The 23,919-nt window shown below is 44.6% G+C and overlaps 1 protein-coding gene across 1 annotated transcript in view; it reads right to left on the bottom strand.

The window, feature by feature from the left end:
- Window positions 1-1,273: 1,273 nt before the first annotated feature.
- MYO7A (myosin VIIA) overlaps window positions 1,274-23,919 on the bottom strand; it is a 60,997-nt gene continuing 38,351 nt past the window's right edge. Inside the window, exons 26-50 of the mRNA XM_066341223.1 lie at window positions 23,674-23,850; window positions 21,946-22,035; window positions 20,588-20,715; window positions 19,930-20,056; window positions 16,540-16,659; window positions 15,648-15,821; window positions 14,673-14,900; window positions 14,079-14,249; window positions 12,972-13,089; window positions 12,564-12,690; window positions 12,279-12,448; window positions 11,948-12,138; window positions 11,272-11,396; window positions 10,391-10,548; window positions 9,739-9,892; window positions 9,470-9,625; window positions 9,009-9,114; window positions 7,209-7,322; window positions 6,048-6,135; window positions 5,171-5,277; window positions 4,803-4,988; window positions 3,856-3,972; window positions 3,298-3,381; window positions 2,649-2,768; window positions 1,274-1,894 (exon numbers count right to left, since the gene is read on the bottom strand). Coding sequence (XP_066197320.1) covers window positions 1,805-1,894; window positions 2,649-2,768; window positions 3,298-3,381; window positions 3,856-3,972; window positions 4,803-4,988; window positions 5,171-5,277; window positions 6,048-6,135; window positions 7,209-7,322; window positions 9,009-9,114; window positions 9,470-9,625; window positions 9,739-9,892; window positions 10,391-10,548; window positions 11,272-11,396; window positions 11,948-12,138; window positions 12,279-12,448; window positions 12,564-12,690; window positions 12,972-13,089; window positions 14,079-14,249; window positions 14,673-14,900; window positions 15,648-15,821; window positions 16,540-16,659; window positions 19,930-20,056; window positions 20,588-20,715; window positions 21,946-22,035; window positions 23,674-23,850 — 3,426 coding nt within the window. The 3' untranslated portion in view covers window positions 1,274-1,804. The remainder of the gene's footprint in view (window positions 1,895-2,648; window positions 2,769-3,297; window positions 3,382-3,855; window positions 3,973-4,802; window positions 4,989-5,170; window positions 5,278-6,047; window positions 6,136-7,208; window positions 7,323-9,008; window positions 9,115-9,469; window positions 9,626-9,738; window positions 9,893-10,390; window positions 10,549-11,271; window positions 11,397-11,947; window positions 12,139-12,278; window positions 12,449-12,563; window positions 12,691-12,971; window positions 13,090-14,078; window positions 14,250-14,672; window positions 14,901-15,647; window positions 15,822-16,539; window positions 16,660-19,929; window positions 20,057-20,587; window positions 20,716-21,945; window positions 22,036-23,673; window positions 23,851-23,919) is intronic.

Raw genomic sequence — 23,919 nt, 5'->3', positions numbered from 1 at the left:
GGTAGGGTATGATGGAGGAAAGGGATCTCCTAGCAGCACTGTCTGGCTGGTGGATGTCTCTGTGCAGCATCCCATTCACTTGGATGGAGCAACCAAAGTCGTAAGTCACTGCTGCGTCCCACTTGAACGTCACAGTCCTGGAGGTCTGGTAGGCAGTGCTGCCAATTCTGCCTGGCACACTATGGTGCTGGAGACCTGAGCCCAGCTGAGCTTAATAGAGCAGCACATGACACCCCACAATATGGATTTCTACTAATGCAGTCATACCCAGCCCAATGCACAGGACGAGGAGAGGCCTCAACATCTGAGATCCACACAGTGTTGGTTACACCAACACCAGATCTTGGTGTACAATTGTCCCCTCTCTTGATACCCCACACCTAGCCACGTGTTCCTTTGAAGCCTGGATTGTGGAAAGGCACCCCCCAGGCATCCCTCCCTGCATCCTCTCAGAAACAATGTGGTTTCAGCCTCCTCTCTGCCAGCAGGTCCCACCTCTGCTCCAAAGTAGGCTGGTCCGCATTGTGTGGCATTGGGTGGCAGATGAGACAAACAGCCAGCAGATAAGTACAGCCAATCAAAGGCAGAGAAAAGCCCACCAAAATCAAGGGTCTGCCCTTGCTGTGAATGGTTCAGGTCCAGCTAGGATTCCTGAGGAGCTGCTTTACATAGAAACACACACACACAAAGCACAATAAAATCATCAGTTGGTACAAACCCAATGGCCAAGTTCATGTTTGAATTATAGCTCAACGTAGGCTCAGTTTTATCTTCCGAGCATGGGGTGTTCAAAACCTCTATATCCATGTTGAAATTTGCTGTAAAAGTCCTCCCAAGGTTAATTTTTCTGGACATGGAGCAAAAGGAGATAATTCATTTTCCAAGCTTTGCTTTCAGCTGAGCCTTTAGCTTGGGAAAGATGTGCCTTACTCAGCCTCTGGCAGTCATGGCTCTTGGGGAATCTCTGGGCAAGGGATTGTTCTGAAGGTTGCCCTCAGCCCCAAGTCAGCATCCAGATACCGGCATGAAATACAGGATTTTTTTTTCCTTTTTAATATTTTAAAAAATAAATAGAAGAAGAAACAAAACTTTAAAATTTGTTCTTTAAATATTTCCAGCATTGCACGGATAGCACTTTAGTACTCTAGCCTGTTCGATCAGTAGTTTGTTTATTCTGATTCCTAGTTAAAATGTGCTCTTCCCAGCCTGCTTTTTCTTTCTGTACATCCTTAGAACAGAGTATTCTTTTGTAATGACAGAAAAACAAGCCCTGCAGTGTTCACTGGACATCCTTCCAGCATGGGTCACGGCTCTCTTATTCCTCTTCAAACCTGAAATTCCCAAGACTTCACCAAAAACCTGTTAGCATCTTAACAGCTCTCTTATTTAAGGGAAAAAACAACAAATGAAAACAAAGCAAGCCACACACACACACACACACACACAAATCCTCTTCCAAGAGCCTTTGTGATGCCAACCAATGGATTCAGGCAAACCTCTTGCTGGAGTGTCTTTGCCTTGGTCACACTCTGAGAGCAGTGGTGTCCCCTGGAAATCTTTGAGGTGTAGGACTGAGCTGGGATGCAAAGTAAGGAAGGCGAGTAGGAGGTCAGAGATAGTCATCTTCGCTGGAAGGGGAGGTGGGATTGGAGCCCTCAAGGTCAGAGTCCAGTGAACTCCCTGATGGTGTTCGGCTCATCTTCCACATCTGGGAGGCAAAGGTTCTTGCCCAGCTGCATGGGTATCCCACAGCCCTCAGCTGGTGAATTAGCCCCATGACCACCTGCCAGTGGCTTCTTGCAGTTCACTTGCTACCCTTTGCACTCCTCTGTTTGCTCATGGCTGTTAGCATCTGGCTGATGTACGAGGTCAAAAGATCATCCATCTTGTACCCCTGAGGAGGAGAGGGAAGATGTTACCAGCCTCTAGAGCACAGCTTACAGTCTCTGGCTTGTGCCCCCTGAATAGATTGGATACCAGCTCTTGACTCTCAAATTTTCAGGTTAATTTTGACCCATTCCACCATTCTCCTCAGGTGAAATGTCACCACCACGAGGAACCCTGTCCAAACATAACTTGCAATGCTGAGATGGAGGAACTCCCTGTACCAAGATGCTGCTGAGGCTAAGGACATAGGGAGCTTTGGATAGGACATAAATTTTCAAATGGCCAACAAAATACTGAATGCCTCAGATTAGTAACAATTAATTCAGAAGGAATTTTTGGGCTTTGGGTTTAAGATAGTCTAGGAGGAGGTTTATTGCTGTGATTGTTACTAGGGTCAAGCTAGGTAAATTATACTGGTTAAAGAGAGATATATATATATATATATATATATATATCTTTAACCAATATAATATACAATATAATATATAATATATATCAGATTTAATGTGTTTTTTGGTTTAGTGATAGGGAGCAGCCCCCCATGATCCTGACACAGCAACATCCCAAGCACCTTAGGCTTGCTTGTTCATTGGATGATGGGCCAAGTGAGAGCCCTGATTCATTGAGCAGAGCCATGGTGAATTCAGAAGGAAAAAACCGTGTCAGTAGCTCTTCTGAGAGACCACTTTCAGCCCGGAGAATCCCTGAGAGAAAATTTGCTGCTGAAGTCAGGATTTGGCCTAATCTTAAATGCTTCTTACCAAGGAGGTCTCACAGAGCAGCTTGCTTCCTCTCACCAAGTTGCCAATGGTTATGTGGAAATAGGTGTTGCCACTGCTCCAGTTGGAGATCTTGGTGAAGGGGTGAGTGATGAGAATATCCTGGTGGGAACACAAAACTGACATTCAACATGCAAGAGAACCTCAACTTCCATGAGGGGGTATGGACACTTCTTATGTCCCTGTTCACTTTCATTACAGCAGGCCAAAGACGTCTACTGTGATGAGACTCATGGGAATGGCAGCGAGATCAAGACTCCAGATCCTCCAGAGCTTGTGAAGGACTGCTATGCTAGAATGACCACACAGGTGGGGAAAGTAACTAGTAGGATCTCATTTACTCCAACTCCTGTCCTATTGCCTGTGAAAGGATTAAGGAAGGAGTATGTGCATTCTCCAGGTACAGGGCCCTAGTGGTTGATTAAAAATCCACATTTTGTTGAAAAAGTCTGGGCTGGCTCCGTGCAACAGTGAATTTCTGCCTCCAGAAAATTTTCTCTCTCTCCAACCTTTCTAAGCTGGCTTAAAGAGAACTCACTAAGTATGGAACAACACACTCTTTGGAATGTCTTCCATGAGGGCTTGGGGACTGGGCTCAGGAGCATCTGGTGAATACCCAAGTTTTGCTTACCTTGGTTTTCGGATCAATGAGGCTGACTCCATGTTTATTGATGGCAATTAGAAGGATTTCCGGATAATTTGGCTCTGTAGTTTGCTGTTGAAAAGGAGATGAAATAGTTAGGAGATGTGTCAAGCAAAACCAAACCCCTTCCTATTTTGTCTCTCCCTCTCTTCTCCTGACAGCAGTTGCTTCTACTGTCCTTGATAGAAATCTAGTGCCATGGTGGATGGTCTAGATTTGGTTTGTGGTGGGTACAGATGCATTTCTTGGAAAACCACAGGTTCCCCTTTGCCTTGGCAAAACAGAAAAGAGCTCTTGTGTGTTCAGCAGCACAGATGTGGGAACAGCCACAACAACTGAGATATGCTGAAGCTCTACAATGTTTCTATCTGTGCAAAGAGGCAGGGTAGCAATGAACGATTGTATTTGTCCTCTACCAATGAAGAGTATCACATTTTTCCCTGTTTCATCAGGATTGTCCCAGTCTGGTTCAGATCTGGAACCCCTCTGTGGTACAGGACTCCTGATCTTGGCTAAAAGCTGCCAGAGAACCCCCAGGGAAGTTACCTTCACTTCAAAGAATGCTGATCCAAATGTAGGCCACTTGAAGATAATCTTTAGAAAGGCAAGCTTGGCTTCTTCTCTTGTTTTGCCCGCGTGCTTGTTGTAGTATGCCACGATGGACTGCAACAGAGAACACAACAGAGATGGAGGGTTTGCAGTACCTGGCACCAGGGATGTTTGCAGGCAAGGAGCATCAGTTCCACAACAATAGACTCATAGAAGAGTCTGGGTTGGAAGGGACCTTTGAAAAGTCATCTAGTCCAACTCTCCTGCAATGGACAGGGCTGCCTGCCACTTCAGCAGGTTGCTCTCGTCCTGTTCAACCTGACCTTGATGTTTGGTTCTAGCATCTGTTCCAATAACACTTCAAAAAAGTACTGGCTGGTCACTGGAGCAGGCCTGGAACCAAGTCAGGTCCTTTTTAGATAAGCTGAGCTGATGACTCCATTAAAGAGATTATAAATTTCCATTATCCAATTGATGCAGCAGAGGAGACTGAGAGACCTTCAAACCAGAGATGCAGATATCAGATAGGAAACAGAAAGGACTTATAAGACTATTTCTTGACAGTGTGACGCCTCTAATATTTTAAGGCTAGACCTGTTTGCACCTATGCCACAGCTCTCCCTGTGTAAAGCAGGAAGAATTATCCCTTTACTCAGTAGTCTGCATTAAATGACAGACCACCTCTTAGCATGCTTCCTTCTGGCTTTGCAGGCACCATTACAGCCACAGTCTCAGGAGAAAGAGAACCCACGGCAAGGCATGTGTACGTGAATATGCATGTACAATTTCTCCTCTTAGTGGTGCCAGGGAAGCTGAAGCTCTGGTAAGGCTCAGGAAGGATCAGGTCTCACTGATTCTGGCAGTCCGGGTTCAACACTGAATGTCACACAAGTGTTGGGCTTCTCCCACCCAGGCCTGGCATACGAATCAAGCTGCTGGTTTACCCTTTTCCAGTCATCTGGAGAGAGCTGCCGGATGAGGTCCTGAGGCACCAGCTCCTTCAGGAGTTTGGGGATGCTGGGGAAATAGGACTTGTCATCCTCAAACTTGACCCGGTAGATGAGCGCCGCCAGCTGCAGGACCTCTTCCCGTGAGCACTTGTGGTAGCCACGCAGGTACTTTGGTAACTCCTGCATGGAGGAAAGAACAACAGAAAGATAGGGAGGATGTCCATGGACCTTCACCCTCTGATGTTAAATGGAGTTATCCAGCCCCTGGCTAAGAGGTTTGGAACATTTGCAGATGGACAAGTCTTCACAACCTACTCCTAATCCTCCCAAGCCACCACTGCTATTGCAGAGTCCGAGCGCACCTGGTAATAGTGGAAGATTGAGTCTGCCATCGAGTCTTTTCCAGGCATTGTGCTGGTCCATAGTTTTTTCATGAAGAACACTTGGTAGGTGAGGGAAGGCACTATACCTGTGCAAGTGAAGCAAATATAAAAGTGATGGTGTGAGTATCAGCTGGCAATCGGTGTCTGCATCCAGCAGTGCCCATGTGCCATCACAACCTGCAGGCACAGGGACATTCACAAGGCCAGCTGGGCTCTGACTTTGCAGAACAAACTGCCATGCAAAGCTTTAATAAAGTGGAAAATGTGTCTGGGTTCACTTATACAACTGTACTTCATTGACCCATGCCTAACACAGGACAAAGGAGTTGTACCCTGGAGGCACCTGTGTCTTGCAATCACTGGTAAATTCAGCAGAGCTGCAGCCAGTTCCATTTTGGATGTGGTCAGTGAGGTAAGATGAATCCCACCACTGAAACCTTCCTGCAGGCACTTCCTGGAGAGATGCCCTCCAGCAGGTGCTTCTCACAGGGGCCACGACTAGCCTTGGAACAGATGTTTTGCTGCTCCTGGATGGACCACCTCCCAGGTGATGTCCCCAGGGATGGTGCAGAGTGCAACACTCCCATCAGTGTGGCCCAACAGATCACGGAATCAGAGGTTGGAAAAGACCCCTAAGATTGAGTCCAGCCATTAACCTAACATTGCCAGAAGCATCACTAAACCATTGTCCCTAAGCACCACATCTACATTTTTTCAAACATTAGAGGACAGTGATTCCACCACTTCTGTGAACAGCCTGTTCCAGTGCTTGTGGCAGACTATGTGGTCAATCTTGTTTGAAAAGGGTTGTAGGATGGCTGTGTGTGACCCATATTGGGAAAAAAGTCATCATTACCATCTTTTGCTGGTCTTGCTTTCTTTATCCAGTCCGTCAAGTGTCTCACAAAGTCAAAGAAAAAATCTCCCTCTGGCACACTGATGACCTGGGGGGGGGGGCGACACAGCACAGAGTCATGAAGCCAGAGCGAGTGAATCATACAACAGGATCACAGAATATCCTGAATTGGAAGGGACCCAGAAAGATCATCAAAGTCAATCTTCTGGCCCTGCATAGGATATCACACCATGTGCCTGACAGCATTGTACAAATAATCCTTGAACTCTTGTCAGGTTTGGTGCCATGACCACCTCCCTGGGGAGCCTGGTCCAGTGCCAAACCACCCCTTACATGAAGAATCTTTTCCTAGTATCCAACCTACACGTCCCCTGACACAGTTTCATGCCATTCCCTTTGAGTCCCATCACTGATCATTCCAGAGAAGAGATCAGTGTCTTCCCCTCCTCTTCTCCTCATGAGGAAGTTGCAGACTGCAGTGAGGTCTCCTCTCAGTATCCTCTTCTTTGGGCTGAAGAAGCCAAGTTACCTCAGCTGTTCCTCACCTGGCTTCCCCTGAAGGACCTTAACGATTATCACAGCCCTCTCTAACAGCTCTGTTTCCTTCTTACATTGTGGTGTCCCAAACAAGTGGCAAGACTCCACAGGCAGGGTTGGCCACTGCTCAGCCCATCTCCTGAAGCTGTTGCTGACTGCTTTGTACTTCTTACACTGATGTGTTATAAACTGCTGATGTGAGAAAGCCAGTGCCAGCACCCTGCTTCAGGCTGTCTCTAATTTCACCCATTACTCCTTATTGCAACTTGTTTCATCACAACACATCCCTTCCCCTCCTGATGACTATCTCCATAGATTTCTCTCAGTTATCAGAGGCAGCTCTAAGCTGCACATTTTTCTTACTTAGTCCTTTCTTATAAACCCAACTCAGCAACAAGCTAGGAGAGCTTTTTCTGTCTGTGTTTTAAGTCCTTTGGGGTGACTGCTGTAAGTCAGGGCTGTGGGACTGTAAACCTCACCTGTATCAGGTCAGATATGACTTACAAATTCTTCTTTTAGAAAAATGCTTTCACACGGGATCTGGCTCCACTAATGTGTACCCACTGGCAAGCAGTTTGTTCCCGGTACCTTAGGGGTACCTCAGCTTCTGGGTGGGTCACTCACCTTGTCAGAGATTTTGACAAAGAGGCTGAAGCCCTCAGAGGACTTCAGGAGCAGCCTGTTGGAGATGTTCTGGCAGAAGTCCTTGGCTTTTGTGCTGGATTCCACCTCAAATGCCTACAAAGAGATGAAGATCATCACTGCTATCTAAGGGTTAATTTCCACTTTTTTCTCTCTTTGATGAGCCCCAGGTGCATATACACAGAGGAGTTTAGATGCCCACCACCAGTGAAATCAGTGACATTGTGGACTGGGGCTCTGGGCATTGGAATGGATGTCTGCAGAAGCTCTGTCATGCTACTGCTCTACCCATTGTGCTTTGTGATGTTGAATCTATATCCTGTGCTGGCTTATCCAGAGCCCTCCAAGCAATGCAAGAGATTTTTCTGATCTAACGGTGAAATGTCAGAACTATCTGCTTGAGGGAAGAGGGATGGGAAAGGCAGAGTGTGAGACCTCCAGGCTGATTTGTCCCAGCTGTCTCTCCAGTGATGATGAAGAAGTCAGATGCCTGGCTTAGACAGGTCTAAGCCAGATCTCTAGTGTCTAGCTGGCTGAATAGAGGGAAAATAATTCCTGTTTTATGGATATCTAAAGGATGGAATGTTTAAAAGTCTGTCCCATTTGTATGCACACCCCAATTCTGGTTTTGCCTTTTGAGCTGTGCTCAGCATTTACATTGCCTCAGTTTTGCTCTGCCCATTTAATGAGATTCAGCTCATAGCAGTTTAAGGAACTTAAACTTCTGACCACCACATGAACAACTGAACCACCAAACTACCAGGACCCAAGTTCCACATCCCATGAGAGTCTGATCTGGGGTTCAGTGCTGCTAATGCTCAGCAGCACTTCAGAGCAGATGCATGTTGTACTGGAATAATGCTACTCTGCCAGTCCACCTGGTGACTCCCATGGCCAAACAGGTCACAGCAAACCCATCCAAGTGTGAAAGTCCCTACTGCCTCCTTCTACTGGCTCTCACACAGATGCATGTGTATGAAGCAGTGCCATGCTCATTGCTGGTCATGTAGAAAAAAATACTCAAAGTGGTAAGAAACCCCAAGAGTTCTTTCAACTCTCCATTACAGATAAAAAAGGGCACTCACAGCTGCTGCAGAGGAATCATACTTTTCCTTCCATGGGTGTGGACTGTTTTACAAATAAACCCATTTGGAAATACAGAAATTTAGTTGTACCCAAGGGTATGAGGGAAGAGAGAGATGAGAGCCTCATAGGAAGACTAATCAGTAGGTGAGACAGCAGTATCTGCAAGGACATGCCTATCTGCTCTGGCATCAATATGACTAGCTGCCTTTTCAGCATGTAAGAAGATGCTTAGTGAGAGCTTCCTGTGTGCAGGTACGATTTCTGTGCCATCTCAGGTCAGAAGGGGTAATTTCAGTCACCTACTTGCCAGTGCTGCAGAAGTCTGCCCAGTTCCCATCATGGTACCCTTCCTGGGTATCATTGGGTGGACAATATCTCTTGGTTTAGGCTCCAAATAACTGAGAGCCAATGCCTGTGAGCTACTGTGAGTGAATGGATGAACCCATCCAGTTTCCCTCTTTCTGCAGTCATGCTCTAAAGCCTCCAATGAACAACAGTGAAACATTCACTTGAAAAACACAACTTGCAACAAATCTGAGTAGACAAGGATAGATTTTCCTTGTAACGCTTTGGCCCAGAGGTTTCTAGAAAGGTTGAGCTTTTCTGAATCAGAACCAGTATTAGTCTCTTTTGAGATTTTAATAAGAAAATTGACAGCCATCCTGACAGAAAAGAATCTCCTTCTCCCCCCTTTACCTCATCAGTGTCATCAGGGAAGTAAACCTTGTGGAAAATTTGGGTTGTTTTGTGTTGAATGGCTTCCACTTCTACGAGATGGGGCGGGTATTTTCTGGATCCATTCCTGCAAAACAGGAGCTGGTAAGTGTCACATCGTCATCATCATAGCAAGAATCCTTTGTCTAAATCTTCCCTTTTTAATGCATATTCTTTTTGAGTAACTCCAGCTACTTTCTTAATATTAATATTTTTCCTCCTAAAAAGAAGAAAGTGACTTAAATGAAACTGGATGAAGTTGAATCATTTCTATTCTTCTGCACTGCTTATCAGCAATCCAAAGTCCCTTTCAATCAGTTTGGTAGAATAGAGAGAGTCTGTGGTTTCACTGTACTCCCAGTTACCAAAATATCTCCCAATTTTTGCCCACATATTTGGATGTTGTGGTACACTCAGGACTAGGAGGTCTCTCAGTGCCATACCTCAAGGCTTTTTGGAGTCTCTGGATGCAGTCTGCTGCCAAGGGGTGATGTTTCCGGGACTGCAGGAACCTCTGGACGTGGGGCAGGAGGATGTTACTCGGAGGGAAAAGGCCTGTACACAACCACAACAGCTCCCAGCCTTTCTCTTCACTGTATCTGCACAAGAAGAGACCCAGGAGGGAAAAGTCACTCATGGCACGGACACTTCAGATCTGCTTTGCCCAACACAGTCTAATGCATTTGGGCCAAGGGAAACAAACAACTCTTACTTGATGTGATTGTCTGTGAGCTGCTTGAGGGTCTGGCAGTAGATTTCATCCTTTAGGGGTTCGGCTTTCAAGGCACCTTCAAATATTTGGTCTGTCAGCTCATTGACTGAGCGGGTCCTTTTGGATGGGTAGTCACCCATATATTTCAGCACAGGTGGGAGGCAGGAGTCAAGGATGAGCTAACTGGGATATTTGGTGAAGCCCCCCTGTCGATAATGTTCTTAAAGATGTCCTACACATGACTACAGAAGTGGCTGTAAAGGGATATTCAGGCATCAAACTCTGTCTCCTAGGCCATGTGGACTGGCCTGCATTCACACTCATTAGGGCTGTGGCCATCCACAGCAGGGGCACTTGGCAGAGAGTCAGCTGAACTCAAACAGAACAGCATGAATGAATGTGGACCAGCAGGACTCAATAACTGGTCCCTGCATCCTCACTGATTAGGAAGTAGACACATCTCAGATTTTAAGGATGCTTAAGTACAGATTTGTGGCTCAGACCAATCTCCAAGCCTGTGACATGGTTCCACAGCCCTTAAGAGGGACCACAAACCTTTCTTTGGGCTTTGCTTGGGGCCCTAAAGAGCCTGTTCAGCCCTTTGCCTGTCAGATCCGCTGCCCAAGGGCATTGCCAAGCAGAGGAAGGATATCAATAAAGGCCATACAGGCTTCTTGGGACAGCTCCTCACTGCCCAGGATCTTCTTCAGCAGTGGCTGTTTGATGGGCTCACGGGTGTAACACCACAGCTTGTCCTTTCCACGGCTCTTGGTGATCATGACCCGGCTGAGGGTGTGCTTTGGAGGTGGTCTGGTGGCAAATGCAAAGCCAGAGGAGGAGAGATTACAGGGATAATAGGAACAGCTCATGGTCAATGTTTCACCTAGGACGGTTGCTCACAGCACCTGGCTAATGAACTCGTACACCAAATGGGAATTTAGCAAGTATCCAGGTCCAGTTCTGCTCAAAGATAACCACTTGTACTTTCCTATGGCTCAGAAGAGTCTCTTATATAACTTACCCTAGTAACAACACTACAATCACCAACCCTATTCCAAAAAGCTTCTAACCACAGGAAGGATGATGGCAATGAATGGTCAGGGCAGCCACACTGAAAGAATATCACACAGCAGTGTAAGCCTAACAAGGGGAAGACATCCCAGAGGATCTGATCTACCTGTCTGGATTGCCAGCCCATCCAAACAGAACCAGGAGCTTTGGTCAGCTGCATTCAGCAGTGGTGCACATTTAAATTTTTGGAGCTGAGATGAAAATGTCTATATAGCCTAACCACATCCTCCCACATATTATTAAATTTCAAATTGCTACACCTGTGCTGAGGAGAAATTCTTCATAAAACCTTGTCTGTGGAAAACCTGCAGCTCAAATGCCATGACCTAAACCAGAGGCTGGAGTTGTACGAAGTCACACAATGGGGTATTCAGGGTCTTTTGCAGTAGCAAAATTTTCCTGATTCCCAAGCTACCTGCAGATGGATTCCTATAATTTTTGAGAATGGTTTAAAAAAATCACCTAAAATAATCATAGGAAAATTCCTCCAAGGTGTATGGCTTTACTCTTTCTTCACTGTCAGAAACTGCCATCTGGGAGGTTCTGATAACATCTTGTCGTTGATCAGGGGTCATTGTGACCAGGGCCTGTGGGACGAAAAGCTCTCTGTTACCTGGTATATTTGAAATAAAATATATCTGATGTATTCAAAGAGAGGAAGAAGATACAAAACAAGAACAGTGAAAATGAGAGTAATCCATCAATTCCTGTTAACAGTCAGTTAGAACTGTGCAGTTGTCATTTCTCTGTGCCATTCTCAGTGACTAACGCAAGGAATAACAAATATTTCCATAGCGAGGGTCATTTCCTATGGAAGATAATGTGCTCTGGAACTTACAGCTCCATATGCGAATTTAGCAGTTCCCTCCAACCACAAATACACCTTTAAGCAATCAGGCCAGCTGGAAGGATTTAGCACAATACATGGATATTCCAAGTCACAAGTTTGTGGTGTCCTGAGTGACAGGATCGGAGGAAAGGCTGAGATCACTTTTGCCTTGGACACCTCGTCACCCCTCTCATCCACTACAGCTTCTGCCTTATGTTCAGGAGACTCTGGCCAGATCTAAGCACTTCACGAAGGCTTTGACCTCGCTGGACATCGTACCAAGTTGTGTAATTCCGTAGGACTGCTTACCACAATCTCCAAAGGAGGCATGGTGACAGTGGGCAAGACATAGACGCAATCAGTTGGGAAATCCCCTCTCTGCTTGGTCCGTTCATTGAACCCATTAGCCCACCCCGAGTTCATCACTTGTTCTCCTGTGTCCTGGTCCAGAACTATCAGGTCTCCTTTAAGGAAACTGAGGAACCCTGATTCTTCTCCCACTGCAAAAAAAAACAACAAAAAAAAAAACCACAACAAAAAAACAATCATTGGTTTGAATTGTTTTTTTTCCAAATTCCTCAGGAATTGGAAATATTAAATCTACCTATATGCTTACCACTGAGCTGAGCTATTTACTTGCCTGGATTTGGGTTGTCTTGGAGAGTGACCACATACTTGGATCGTTTCCTTAGTCCTTCAAGGAAGGTCACCACCAGGTCCCGGATATCCTCTGCATTGTTGGAGGTGAAAGTATATTCATCACCTTTAATGGTGGCCAGGGTGAAACTCTGGCCTTGCAGCTTTCCTCCTCTGGGATATATTTTTGTAGGAGACATAAACATGAAACATAATGACATTCAGAAGCAAAGCCTGGAAAAAAGACTGATCTATGGTGAGATTGCCAGCCAAGTTTATTCCTCCTTACCTGCTGCTTGACACAGCTGTGATCTCTGGGAAAGAGAGCTCCAAAAGAACCTGCTCCTGTTCATCCACAAAATACACCCCTGTCCAGTTGACAGCTACAATCACATCATTTTTAGGCAGGCTTGGCCCTGGGTTGAAGACAAGACATTTGATCAGCTCATAAAGAGTCTTAGGATACAGAAAATGTTTCAAAGGAGGATGCAATGATCAAAAACTCTGTGCTTTTTTTTATGGGAGAGAAATAATTGCAGACTCATAGTCTGTGCCATTGCTAAGCAGGATGCAACAAAAAATAATGCGTCCAGAAAAGACCAGCTAGATGGTCCCCTTCTTGTCTGTGGAACCCCCACTTCTCCTTCCTTTTGCTTTAGAGTATCTTGTGCTCTGGGCATGTGTTGTACTGACTCACCTGAGAATTTGAAGGCTTCATAAAATCGAGAAAACAGCAAAGGCCACTTGAAACGTGCAAAATCCACCACTTCTTCCTTGACCTTTTTTGGGTCTGCCCTCTTCTGAGTATAAATTCCCTACAGAAAAAGCAAACCACAACCAACATGAAGCAAAACACAGTCATATCCAAGAAGAGAGCAAGGAAAATCAATCCATGTAATCTGGAGATCTTGGAACAAATATTAATGGACATTTCAGTGTGCCTAAGGGCCAAACTACTACAGGAAGAAGTGACAGTTTGGGCAAAGTCCTGGCCTTCAATTCCCACTTTATGGAATAATTTGACTTGGAGAAGGCTGGACAAGAATATGGAGTGAGGCTGGTCTCAGCTGACTGTGAGTTTCCCTAAAGTAAAGTGTTTACTTTTCAGCCTGACATTACTTCAGCTGGAAGCGGACACCAAGCAGCCCTTAAGCCCCTTATTTAGGGGATCCTTAGACACCTGACACTTCTGTACAAGGCTGACATGCTGACAAGGGATGTGCAAGATCCAAGCAAACCCCTGTGTCTCCACTGACAGTTAAGCTGAGGTGAGACTCCTAATGCACACGGAGATGTTTACATAGCAGGGATCCTAATCTGAAGCTGGCTCCTGATGTTAAATGAACGCCAATCCTCATGCCAGGAACATCACCCCTCATGAGTGGTCATGAGTACTGGGTAATGAGTTATGGAAAGTGCTGCTGTGTGGAAGTGTCACAAATGGTCTAATTGAAGTCGGGGAGGTTTTATACAATGCTTGGCACAATAAAGTCCTGACATTATCCAGAGACATGAACCACCTCTGTAATACAACTGGTAACACCACAATCTCGTGTAACAGGAATGCCACCCCAGAGGTGGTGTTTTGCATCTCACAGCAAATCTTTGCAGGATGTCTTCTGTCAGATCTTGCATAACAAACAGAGGTAAAGCTGAATATGGTTAGTACAAGCCCTGTACTTTCTCACTGTTTTAGCTTCAGGCCAGGCTAAGGGCTGAGCTATGATGTCTGACATATGTTTAAAGGCCACATGAAACTATTGAAGCATGAAGTGATCCTTGACAGGTGATCTATTGTCCCCACCTTTTTATGTGCAGCTATAATGAGCTGAGCCCATTTTTCCACTGTTTTTGAAGCTGTGATCTCTCTGTCTGGAATGTAAGATGGAATTAGGTTCAGCAGCCTTTCCAGTACCATCTCTGACCCATAGTCCACATAGTACTGCTGGGAAGCCAGTTCTGCCAGATCTTCCTCCTGCGGGAGCCAGAAAAACGAAGTTAATGAGCTCACCAAGTCATCACAACATCCATCCTCCACCACTCAAGGAGCCTGTTGTGGAGCCTGGGTGTACTACAGAATTGTGTGGGGATGCTTCCTTTTGGCAGAACATCACCTTTGGCAGCTTTTTGCACATCTAAACTTCAGGACATTGACCAGTAAAGGTTATGATTAAACCTTAGCATGTTCATTGTTAAGAGTGCTCATGCAGCACATGGAAACATCCAAGCCCAGTCAAGAGGATCTGATTGCTGTAGCTCCTGTTTTCCACATGAATACCACAATGTCCAAGCTTATGGGTATCCAGGGAGGAATATTTATCATCCCCTTCGTTGTAACCTATTTCACCATCTCAAAGATCCTTGTCTGACCGGACTGGGAGCGGCCGAGGTCACACACCTTGTCACACCGGTACTCCCCAAACTTCACCCCTCGCACGATCTGTTGGTAGATGAGATTGGTGGCCACGTTGTCCTCACTGGGGTTGTGCCAGGGAGTGAAGATCTCCTTCCTGAAGAAGAGCCGCCATGGCGCATTGCGCTCCTGCGCTCCCTGCTCCTTGGCGTACTGCTCACACTGGGACACAGCGTCCATCACATGGTCGTTGCCACTCCCCAGCGAGGACACCTGGGCAGGGCAGAAAGAAACGTGGCATTCACCTGACCAAATGCAGGCCTTTTTAGGTAGAGAGATCTATGTTTGAGGCACTGAGACTACCTTTATAACCCAAATAATCCAAATAATCCACATAATCTAAATAACCAATGGTTCTATATCATCTAGCCAGCCAAGTTCTCACAACAGCTGGGTGAGACATTCCAGTTTGACCTCCGTTTCCCATCCAGAGTAAAAGGAGAGCATCAATATGAATCAGCAATGCCAACGGGAGAGCATCAGCATGAGTCGGCAAAGCCAATGGTCCCATTTTAAACTATTGTTGATTATTGTTTCAGAAGCATAATTTCAACTGCTAGCTTTCCAATTAAATTTAATTGGCTCCCTTGCATAAAAATCCATGTAGGATGTTTTACTGGAAATTCATCTCTAATAAGCTTAACTGAGAGTAGGAAAATAGCATCACATAAGTATGTAGGAGGAAAGGAATATCTGAAGGTTTCTGGTCCACCACACTGGTCAGAACAGCTGCATCTTTGAATGGGTTTCTCTGTGTATTTTCCTGTTAAATTCTAAGTATCTCCAAGGAAAGAGATTTTACTACAACCCAGCTGCAGAGTTTGACTACTCTTTTTGTGATAATCATGCTGACACTTGTATTGTAGAAATAATCATTCTTCCTTCTGGAAGTTATGTGACAGCAAGGAGAACCTCCCCCTTCTTTCCCAGAACTATTCAGGAACAGAAGTTAAGATATACCTTGTCAAAAAGTGCAATGTAGAGCGAAAAGCCAAATCGGTCCTTCAGGCTGATTTTGTCAGCCAAAGAATTACAGAGCTCTTTAGCAGTTGTTGCAGAGTCTGTCAACAGTGTCTTTGTTGTCCCATCCATAAATGTGACAGGCAGCATGATTGGTTTCTTGGACTTGGTCGCCTAAAGGATTAAAATCAAACTTTATGATGTTACATGTATTTCAATACTATTTACATGCATACTCCTCACTCCACTCTGGCAACCATTTACTAATTCCTGATCTTACTGACTGGCTGCTTTTCAGTGCTACAACACCATATTTATCAACAGGATAATGTATAGTCAGCCACTAGAAGCACTTGGAAGTCACAGATATTTTGTTTAATACATTCAGTTATTAAGGTGCCTAATCCAGTAAATAAAAGCATGCTTGGGCACGCTCATGGACACTGGAGCACAGCAGTAAATGCTTGCAAACCAGTTTAGAAAATGAGAAATTTCTGCATTTTTGCACAAACTGCCTGTTCCAGCTATAATTATCCCCAAACGAGTCCCAGGGACCACTCCTAGGAGGTAGCTTGCCTGCAGCCACCTTCATCTGGAAGACAGTTTCTTTGAACACATGGAGGCTTGCTCTGTGCCAGCTGACCTCAATGTCAACAGCGCACATTTAATTTACAAGTACTGATGCAGCCAAAAGGATTGATCTTCGACATACTCTGAAGGAAATCCAGGATGCATGGGGAATATAATGTTTTGGAATTGCGGGAAAATTCTTGCCAGAAACAGGCATTTTGTTGTCCCACATTCTGTCCTGACAGAGATGTGGTTCTTGTGACAGTGAAAGGCTTAAACCCTGAGCCCCAGATCCCTGGGGAGGACATGGAGGGGCTCATACCTGCAGCTCCAGCCAGCTGGGTGGCTGTGTCCTTGTCCCATTGGCAAACGTCCGCCTCAGCCTCTCTTCACAATAGGGAGCATAACCTGGGGGGCCTCCATTGATAAAGTTCCTTAAATACTGTTGGCAGCAGGGAACACATTGTTTAGAACTTTGGCTTAAGAGGACAAGCATTTGCAAAAAGTAATGTTTTACGCTACATCACATCACTGGAAGCTGTGAGAGAATAGGACAGTATTCTTGCCTTGTTCCTCTACTGTGCATTTCTGGCCTCAGGGGAGATAAGATACCAGACCAGATAGACCTTTGATTGATGCCACAGCCACCGCTGTTCTGTTTCTGCTATTGCTGCCACTAACTTCTACCTTTGAATTTTAAAGATGTGTTATAAAATGTTATTGAGTGTTGGCCAGAAAGATGGGAGTGACTGAAAAAGATGTGTAAGTAATGATTAAGGGGAATTTTAAGTGAATGCCACTCAGAACATTTAACTGACAGCACAAAAGATCTTTCACAGTGACATTAGCAGGTATCTCCTTAGTCAGATTTTAAATTGCATTTTGGGCTAAACCAGAATTTGAAACACTTCAGTGTACATTAAAAATACAACCACATTACTGTAGAGAAAATTAAATCCAGTGATTTCCACAATATGAAAGATAACACACTTAAAAATATTACACAAACGTCTTGGCCAAAATGTTAGCGAAGATGAATAATCTGTAAAACAAATTTTTCTCAGAAACTTTTATATAAAGAGTTCTCTGAACAATAACACACAGCTATTCCTTCAAAACCACAGACTGCTTTATAACACTGGCAGCCATAAATAACATAACTGGAGAGACAGATATCTCTGTCAATCATAACTTACAGAGACACTATGAAGTACCTAAGTAATACAGCCAGGTTATAGGGATCAGATCCTGCTGCAAATGATTGTAAGCAGTCGATGCAATGTAAAAGCGTAGTTTTAATTATGCTATTGTTAATAACTATGAAATGATATATTTTTTCACATTTCTACTTCCTTGTGATTGAACCTTCCCATCTAGGCCCACTGTCGGTTGAAGGAAAAGTGCAAAGAACAGGAGTGCTAATGTGTCTTGGCTCATGTTTAACACATGATGCAATAAAGGTGTCTAATGGGTCCAAAGCATAACCTGAATATTTGGGACCTGGAATATATATTGAAGACTGGCCTTATTATCAGTGAAATCATTCTCATAATGTTCAGTTCTAACTGATACTTTTTAACGATAGAATCACAGAAGGAAATGGATGCCATCCAGAGGGACTTGGAGATGCTTAAGAGCTGGGCCAGTGTGAACCACATGAAGCGTAACAAGGGCAAGAGCCATTTCCTGTACCTGGGTTGGGGCAATCCTGAACACAAACATAAGCTGGAAAGAGAATTGGTTGAGACTTGAGTGTGCTTATGGGCAAGACGCTCAACAGCACCCATCAGTGTGCATTCACAGCTCAGAAAGCCAAATGTGTCCTGGGCTCCATCACCAGCAGTGTGGGCAGCAGGGTGAGGGAGGAGATTCTGCCCCCCTGCTCTGCCCTAACCAGATCTCACCTGGAATGCTGCATCCAGCTCTGAGGCCCCCAAGAAAAGAAAGGTGTTGAGCTGTTGGAGCAAGTCCAGAGGAGGCCACAGAAATGCTCAGAGGGTTGGAGCATCTCTGCTACAGAGACAGGTTGAGAAAATTGGGGTTGGTCAACCTGGAGAAGGCTCCAGGGAGACTTTACAGCACCTTCCAGAACTTAGAGGGCTACAAGAGAGCTGGAGAGGGACTTTTTGATAAGGGCATGGAATGACATGACAAGGGGATGTTGCTTAAACCAAAAGAGAGCAGGGTTAGATTGGACATAAGGAAGAAATTCTTTCCTAAGAGGGTGGGGTAAGGCACTGGAGCAGGTTGCCCAGAAAAATTGTGTTTGCCTCATCCCTGGAAATATTCAAGGCCAGGCTGAATGGGACTCTAGGCAATCTGGTCTAGTGAAAGGAATGCCCCCTTGGCAGCAGGGTTGAACTAGATGACTTATGAAGATCCCTTCCAACCCAAACCATTCTATGCCTCTGTGATTCTATGATCCTGTGATTGTACAATTCTATGTCTGAGTCTCCAGAACTACTTATAAATTATTTCTGAAAAATGCTTCACCATCCTAAAGTAATCTTCTGTTATTAAAGATTTAAACCAACACAGCTTCCTGTGCCATACTTCTCAGATCTAATTTCCACACATAATTTAATTTTCTGTGACTTTGCCAGTGATTCATCTTCTTTATTAGATTTCACACTGACAAGGCCTGGGGATGAAGGAGGCATTTCTATTCTTGGCTTCAGCTCTTTCAGTGCTGAACATCCAGTACCTAATCTGATATCTATAGAAATTAATGGAATATCTTTATTTACAGTCAGGCACTGGAACAAATTATCCAGGGAAGTGGTGGAAGCACCATCCCTGGAAGTGTTAAAAAACATGCAGATATGGCACCAGTGGATATGCTTTAGTGGTAGGCTTGGCAGTAGTTGGACTGATTTTAGGTGTCTTTTACAAACCAAACAATTCCATGACTCTATAATTCATTTGGAAAGCACTGTTCAAATCTAGGCAACAGAACTTTGCCCAGAAAAGAGAAAAAGAAAATCCTTAAGAACAACTTGATTTTCAAAAGTGTCAGCCACTTGGCATCTCCCACTGACCTCAGTCCTGCTGATCCACAGTGCTGCTGAAGATGGGTTACAGGTCATCTCATATGGCTGTTTGGAATTGGATGTTTTCAATATGACACATGATGGGGAACACAGCATCATTCAGAGAGCACCTTTGCAAATGTACTTCCATGTAAATGAAGTCCTTTCCTTTCTATGTGCATTTTTAAAGCATAAATTTATATTTGTAACTGGCTATGTTCTATTCCTTGCCAGTTTTGGTAGAGTAGATGCCTGAGGTCATACTGTCAAAGCCAGTAGATGCTGAATGCACAGACCTTTGCATATAAGAAACAGGAGAAATCTGGGCTATTCTGGTTGTGTAAATGCCACTTGCAGGCTCCCACAAATAAAGTTCTTACCAGAAGTCACTTAATCGCATCTTCACACATCTACATGCAGGAGACATCATCTAATTTGGTTGTCTACATTACCTTTAGAGTCACAGGAAAGAGATAGTCACTTCTCAGGAGTGACTCATCTGATTGGCATTAGACACTGAACTTGGGATCATGAACAATTTTCCTAGGAACTCTGTCATCTTCATTTCTGGCAAAGACTGGGATTCCCTTTACTGTGAAACCCAAGAGAAAAGCTGGCCCCATGAGTGGAAAAGCAAACGTATTGGTAGATAATTCATTAGACAAATGTCATCTACAATTTACCTTTACAAACTTCTCAGAAGGAGCAAAACATCCCACACAAAGGGACATCAGGATCCAACCCCTAGCATGGCTGCTTTTGGATGGGTTCTGAGTCAGCTGCTTGCAGATTTGACAGTAGATTTCATCCCTACAATAGGAATAAAAAAACAATTAAAAGTTAAACAATAAAAAAAGAGAGTAATTATTTATCATTAATTTCTATTAACAAACACAAATACATAAATTGGCTAAACCAGAGATGTACAAGTGGCCTTCATTTGACACTTTGCAATTTCTGAATGCTTCATTTCGCAACTGAAATGAGTTTTAGCTTTTCATTAGCAGACCATTAAAAATATTCACACAAACAAAAGATATACAATGGTCAAATGGAAAACAGAGTAGTGAGGAACAAGAGTGGGCATTTAAAAAAACAATCTAGTGTCATTAGGATTTTCAGAAATATTTGAATCCCTTTTCATGATCTTTCCACTGGGCCTCATATGGCCAGTAAGGAACATGATCCAGCCCAGCTTGCATTATACAACATAACCACAAAAATTATAAAACAAGAGCCATGTAAAGCTGCAGATAATATCAAACCTGTTTGAACAGCTCAAGAAAAGCACAAGGAAGAAGGAATGAATGGCATGTTCATGCCTTTGTTTTGATTTCTAACCTTAAGGCTGGCCTGAGGATGCCATTACCAATAATGAAATGGAGCTTCTCCAGGTTGGAAGTGGGTCGGTCTTCGAGCATGCTATTACCCTGCAGGGTAGACTCACCATCGTGAAGTCTCTTTGTCACCTGCCAACCAGACATATTGGTCTCTTTCAGGACAGCCAGTTACTGTGCACCCTCCCACCCCCATCCCAAGTGTGTGGTGCTCCCCCAGGAGGACTCCTCCACCAGCCAGGAGGGCTCTCAGAAGTTCTTTGATCTAGGACTCTTACAGCAATGGGAAGGTTTGACTGTGTTGGCTTTAATCATGAATGGGTGAAATTTAAAATGGTCCTGTCTAGTCATACTTCCACCTGCTTGGTCCTTTCCCAGGGTTTCTACAATGGCACCCCCTCTGTATCCCAGCTCTGAGCTGGTCCTTCCACTGGGAGAAGGCCACCAAGGGTCTTTGGAATAAACTATCTAATTGCCAAGGAGGACCTGTCCCTTTAACTTAATCATATGAAAGTAATCATCAGTGTTTTCACTGGCAAAATGGACCCATTCCCCAAGCTAATGATGCAGCTGAAAATGCACAAGCATTGTGCTGTTTGTTAAAACAAGGATGGCATTTGTCTGCCTAGCAGCCTACTGTCTCAGCTAGTGAACCCCATCTCCATTTAGAGAGATGGACATTTCTAGAGCATTTTTAGAGCCAATTAGGATGAGCTGGATTTGACCCTGTTTCTCCCCACTGACCCCTAAGGGAATATCTCACAGAGCAATCTTCATGCTCTCAAGCAGCTATAGCCAGGTAAGATGGTGCCTGCTCTGGGAATGGGCAGCCTATCAATAGTTTCCATCACCCCCATCTGAAAGATTTATCATTCCTCACTCTTTTGAGATGGCATTTCTCAAAAGCTCTCAGCTTGGGGTAACTGCTCCCATGCGGAGTTTTGTCCCTGGCACTGGAGTGGAGCAGAGGATGGGTGAGTGCCATTGCAGACCCCACCTCTGCTCTCTATGGTAGAGGGCAGGAAACTAAAAGCAGGGATAACAATCAGACCATCGCAGAGTGGTGAGAGGTATCGGCAGCTGGATGGAGGGCTGTGAAAGAGGGGAGGGAAGGTGCTGGATGGATGGAGAACAGGAGCCGAGGGGAGGCCGGCGCGAGGTGCAGAATGACTCAAGGAGACACGGGAAGCCAACCTTTCCCCTTAAACACTCCTTAAATCTTTCAGGCAGAGAGACAGGTAGCGCCAAACCCAGAGGAGGGCTGGTTCTATGTTGTCTAGGGAAAAGCAGAAGAGAGTCAGAGAGGGCTGCAGACAATCCAACGGCACTTGTGCTGCCAGGCGGCCAAGCGTCTCCCCTCACCTCCTCCGTCAGTTTGGATTTCTTCTTGAGTGTTAAGGAGACCAGTTTGTGCCGCACACTATTCTTCTTGTGCCCATCAATATGAGTACTCTGCAAAGCAAGAGGGGTGGATGCAAAGTGGTGAGACTCAAGTGCTGAACAAATGCTCTCTCTGCTTTGCCTGAGCTCCTGCAAAAGACCATTAATCCTGAGCAGAGAGTGAGATGTTTCTAGTGGGAACCAGAAGTCTGAACCCATATTCCTGTGCCTTGAGAACCCAGGGCTGGCTCTGAATTTTGTAGATACTCTCTAATTAGTAAGTGTCCCTCAGATGGAAATTATATATTGGGAGCATATCTATGTTGAACACATGGCTGATTTGTGCTTAACCCAGGTCCGCCTAGTTCTGCTGTATGACAGGGGAAACGCGATGAGCAAGACCACTCTCTGAGACAAGCCATTTGCACAGCAGGTTTTTAGCTGGAAGTCATCTAGCCAGGGATTCATGGACAGGTAGTTACCCACTGTGGTTTCATAACTTATAACCAGCCCAGTGCTCTATCAAGGTTCCCAGAACACCTTTGATGTGGGACAGCTCCAGGCACTGACTATGTATCATCAAATTGCTTGCTGGCTTTCTACTTTTATAGCAAACTTTTGGACCCAGTTAATCTCTACCCATTTAAACAGCTTTGAACAGACCACGACTTCACACCCAATTGACACTTTGAGTCCTGTGACTGTGATGGTTTATATCCACTATAAACATGAGTTGGTGATGTAAACCTGCTTTTGGATATCATTTAACTCAGGCATCTTTTTGTACTGTGAAGAGATGACACAACCACAAATAAAAAGGACAGCTTAAATTTCCTTCTCCTCTGTACCACCTGATATATCAGTTGGCCAAATATGCCTTTTGGTAATAAACAAGAAAGAAATTATGGGTAGAAGGAATGAAAGGTGATTCTTTGTGTATATTTATACATAATTATGATCCTGAGGCTACTCTGATCAGGTAATTCACTAGAACTGCTGAATGGTATTGTCATTTCTAAGAACAAGGAGATTGGTTAATTTACCTCTGCAAATACTGCAGAGATTTGTCAAGAAAACTTGAAAATTCAACAGTGGCATCCAGAAGATGCCAATAGCAGATTATATGTTTTCCTACTGAATAAAGCAATTGCCACAGATGAAAATGTATCAGCACTATGGATGTTGATTTATCCAGAATAATGTTTTGTCTGGGAAGGATGTGAAAATGAAGTCCTCCAGTGACATCCAGAAGGCACTCAGGATGCAATAGGGATTTATTATTTTAAATTATTATTTCCACAGTTTAATCTCCTGCTAACTAATTACTTCCTGCTCCAAGATTAAGGGCACATTTTTAATTTAGTCTCTTCTGATTCAGGGCAGATCAAAAGGAAATCCCCAAATAAGAAACGTAGGACATTGCATTCCCCCCCACTACTTTAGCCCTGCAGGATGGAGGAGAGAGAGATCAAAGTCCCATGAGAGATATGAGGGCACTTTCTTCACTGGGGAACATTCAGCTGGCAGACATTCAGTTCTCCCTGTGAGGAAGGGACCGCATCACAGTCAATTCTCCCTTCACAGCGTAAGTGCAAATAAAATCAACAAAGTGACTGCCTGCAGCAAACCCTGCAAGTTGTTGCTTTCCAAGACATTTCAATACCCAACACCTAATAATAACAACATCTCTTTTACAGCTGCAGCAGTTACCTCTCCTTCTCCCTGCAGAGCCTGCAGTTCTTTCTTATAGGTCTTCTTCCCAAGAGTCTCATAGATTTTGGTCATTACAGGTATCTTCTCACCACCATCACTCATGGCTGTGTGGTATTTCGGCTCAGGGAGGTCTCCCATGAAACGCAGGATAGTGATCCATACAGCAAGTGCCGCCTATTTGAAAGGGAAGTCACACCCCGTTAGCTCACACCAGGGCAGTGGAGAGGGTGGTCAAGCCATGCT

Source organism: Sylvia atricapilla, chromosome 2 (assembly GCF_009819655.1).
Source record: "Sylvia atricapilla isolate bSylAtr1 chromosome 2, bSylAtr1.pri, whole genome shotgun sequence".
Classification (NCBI taxonomy): Eukaryota; Metazoa; Chordata; class Aves; order Passeriformes; family Sylviidae; genus Sylvia; species Sylvia atricapilla.
This window is presented reverse-complemented; position numbering and strand designations above follow the sequence as displayed.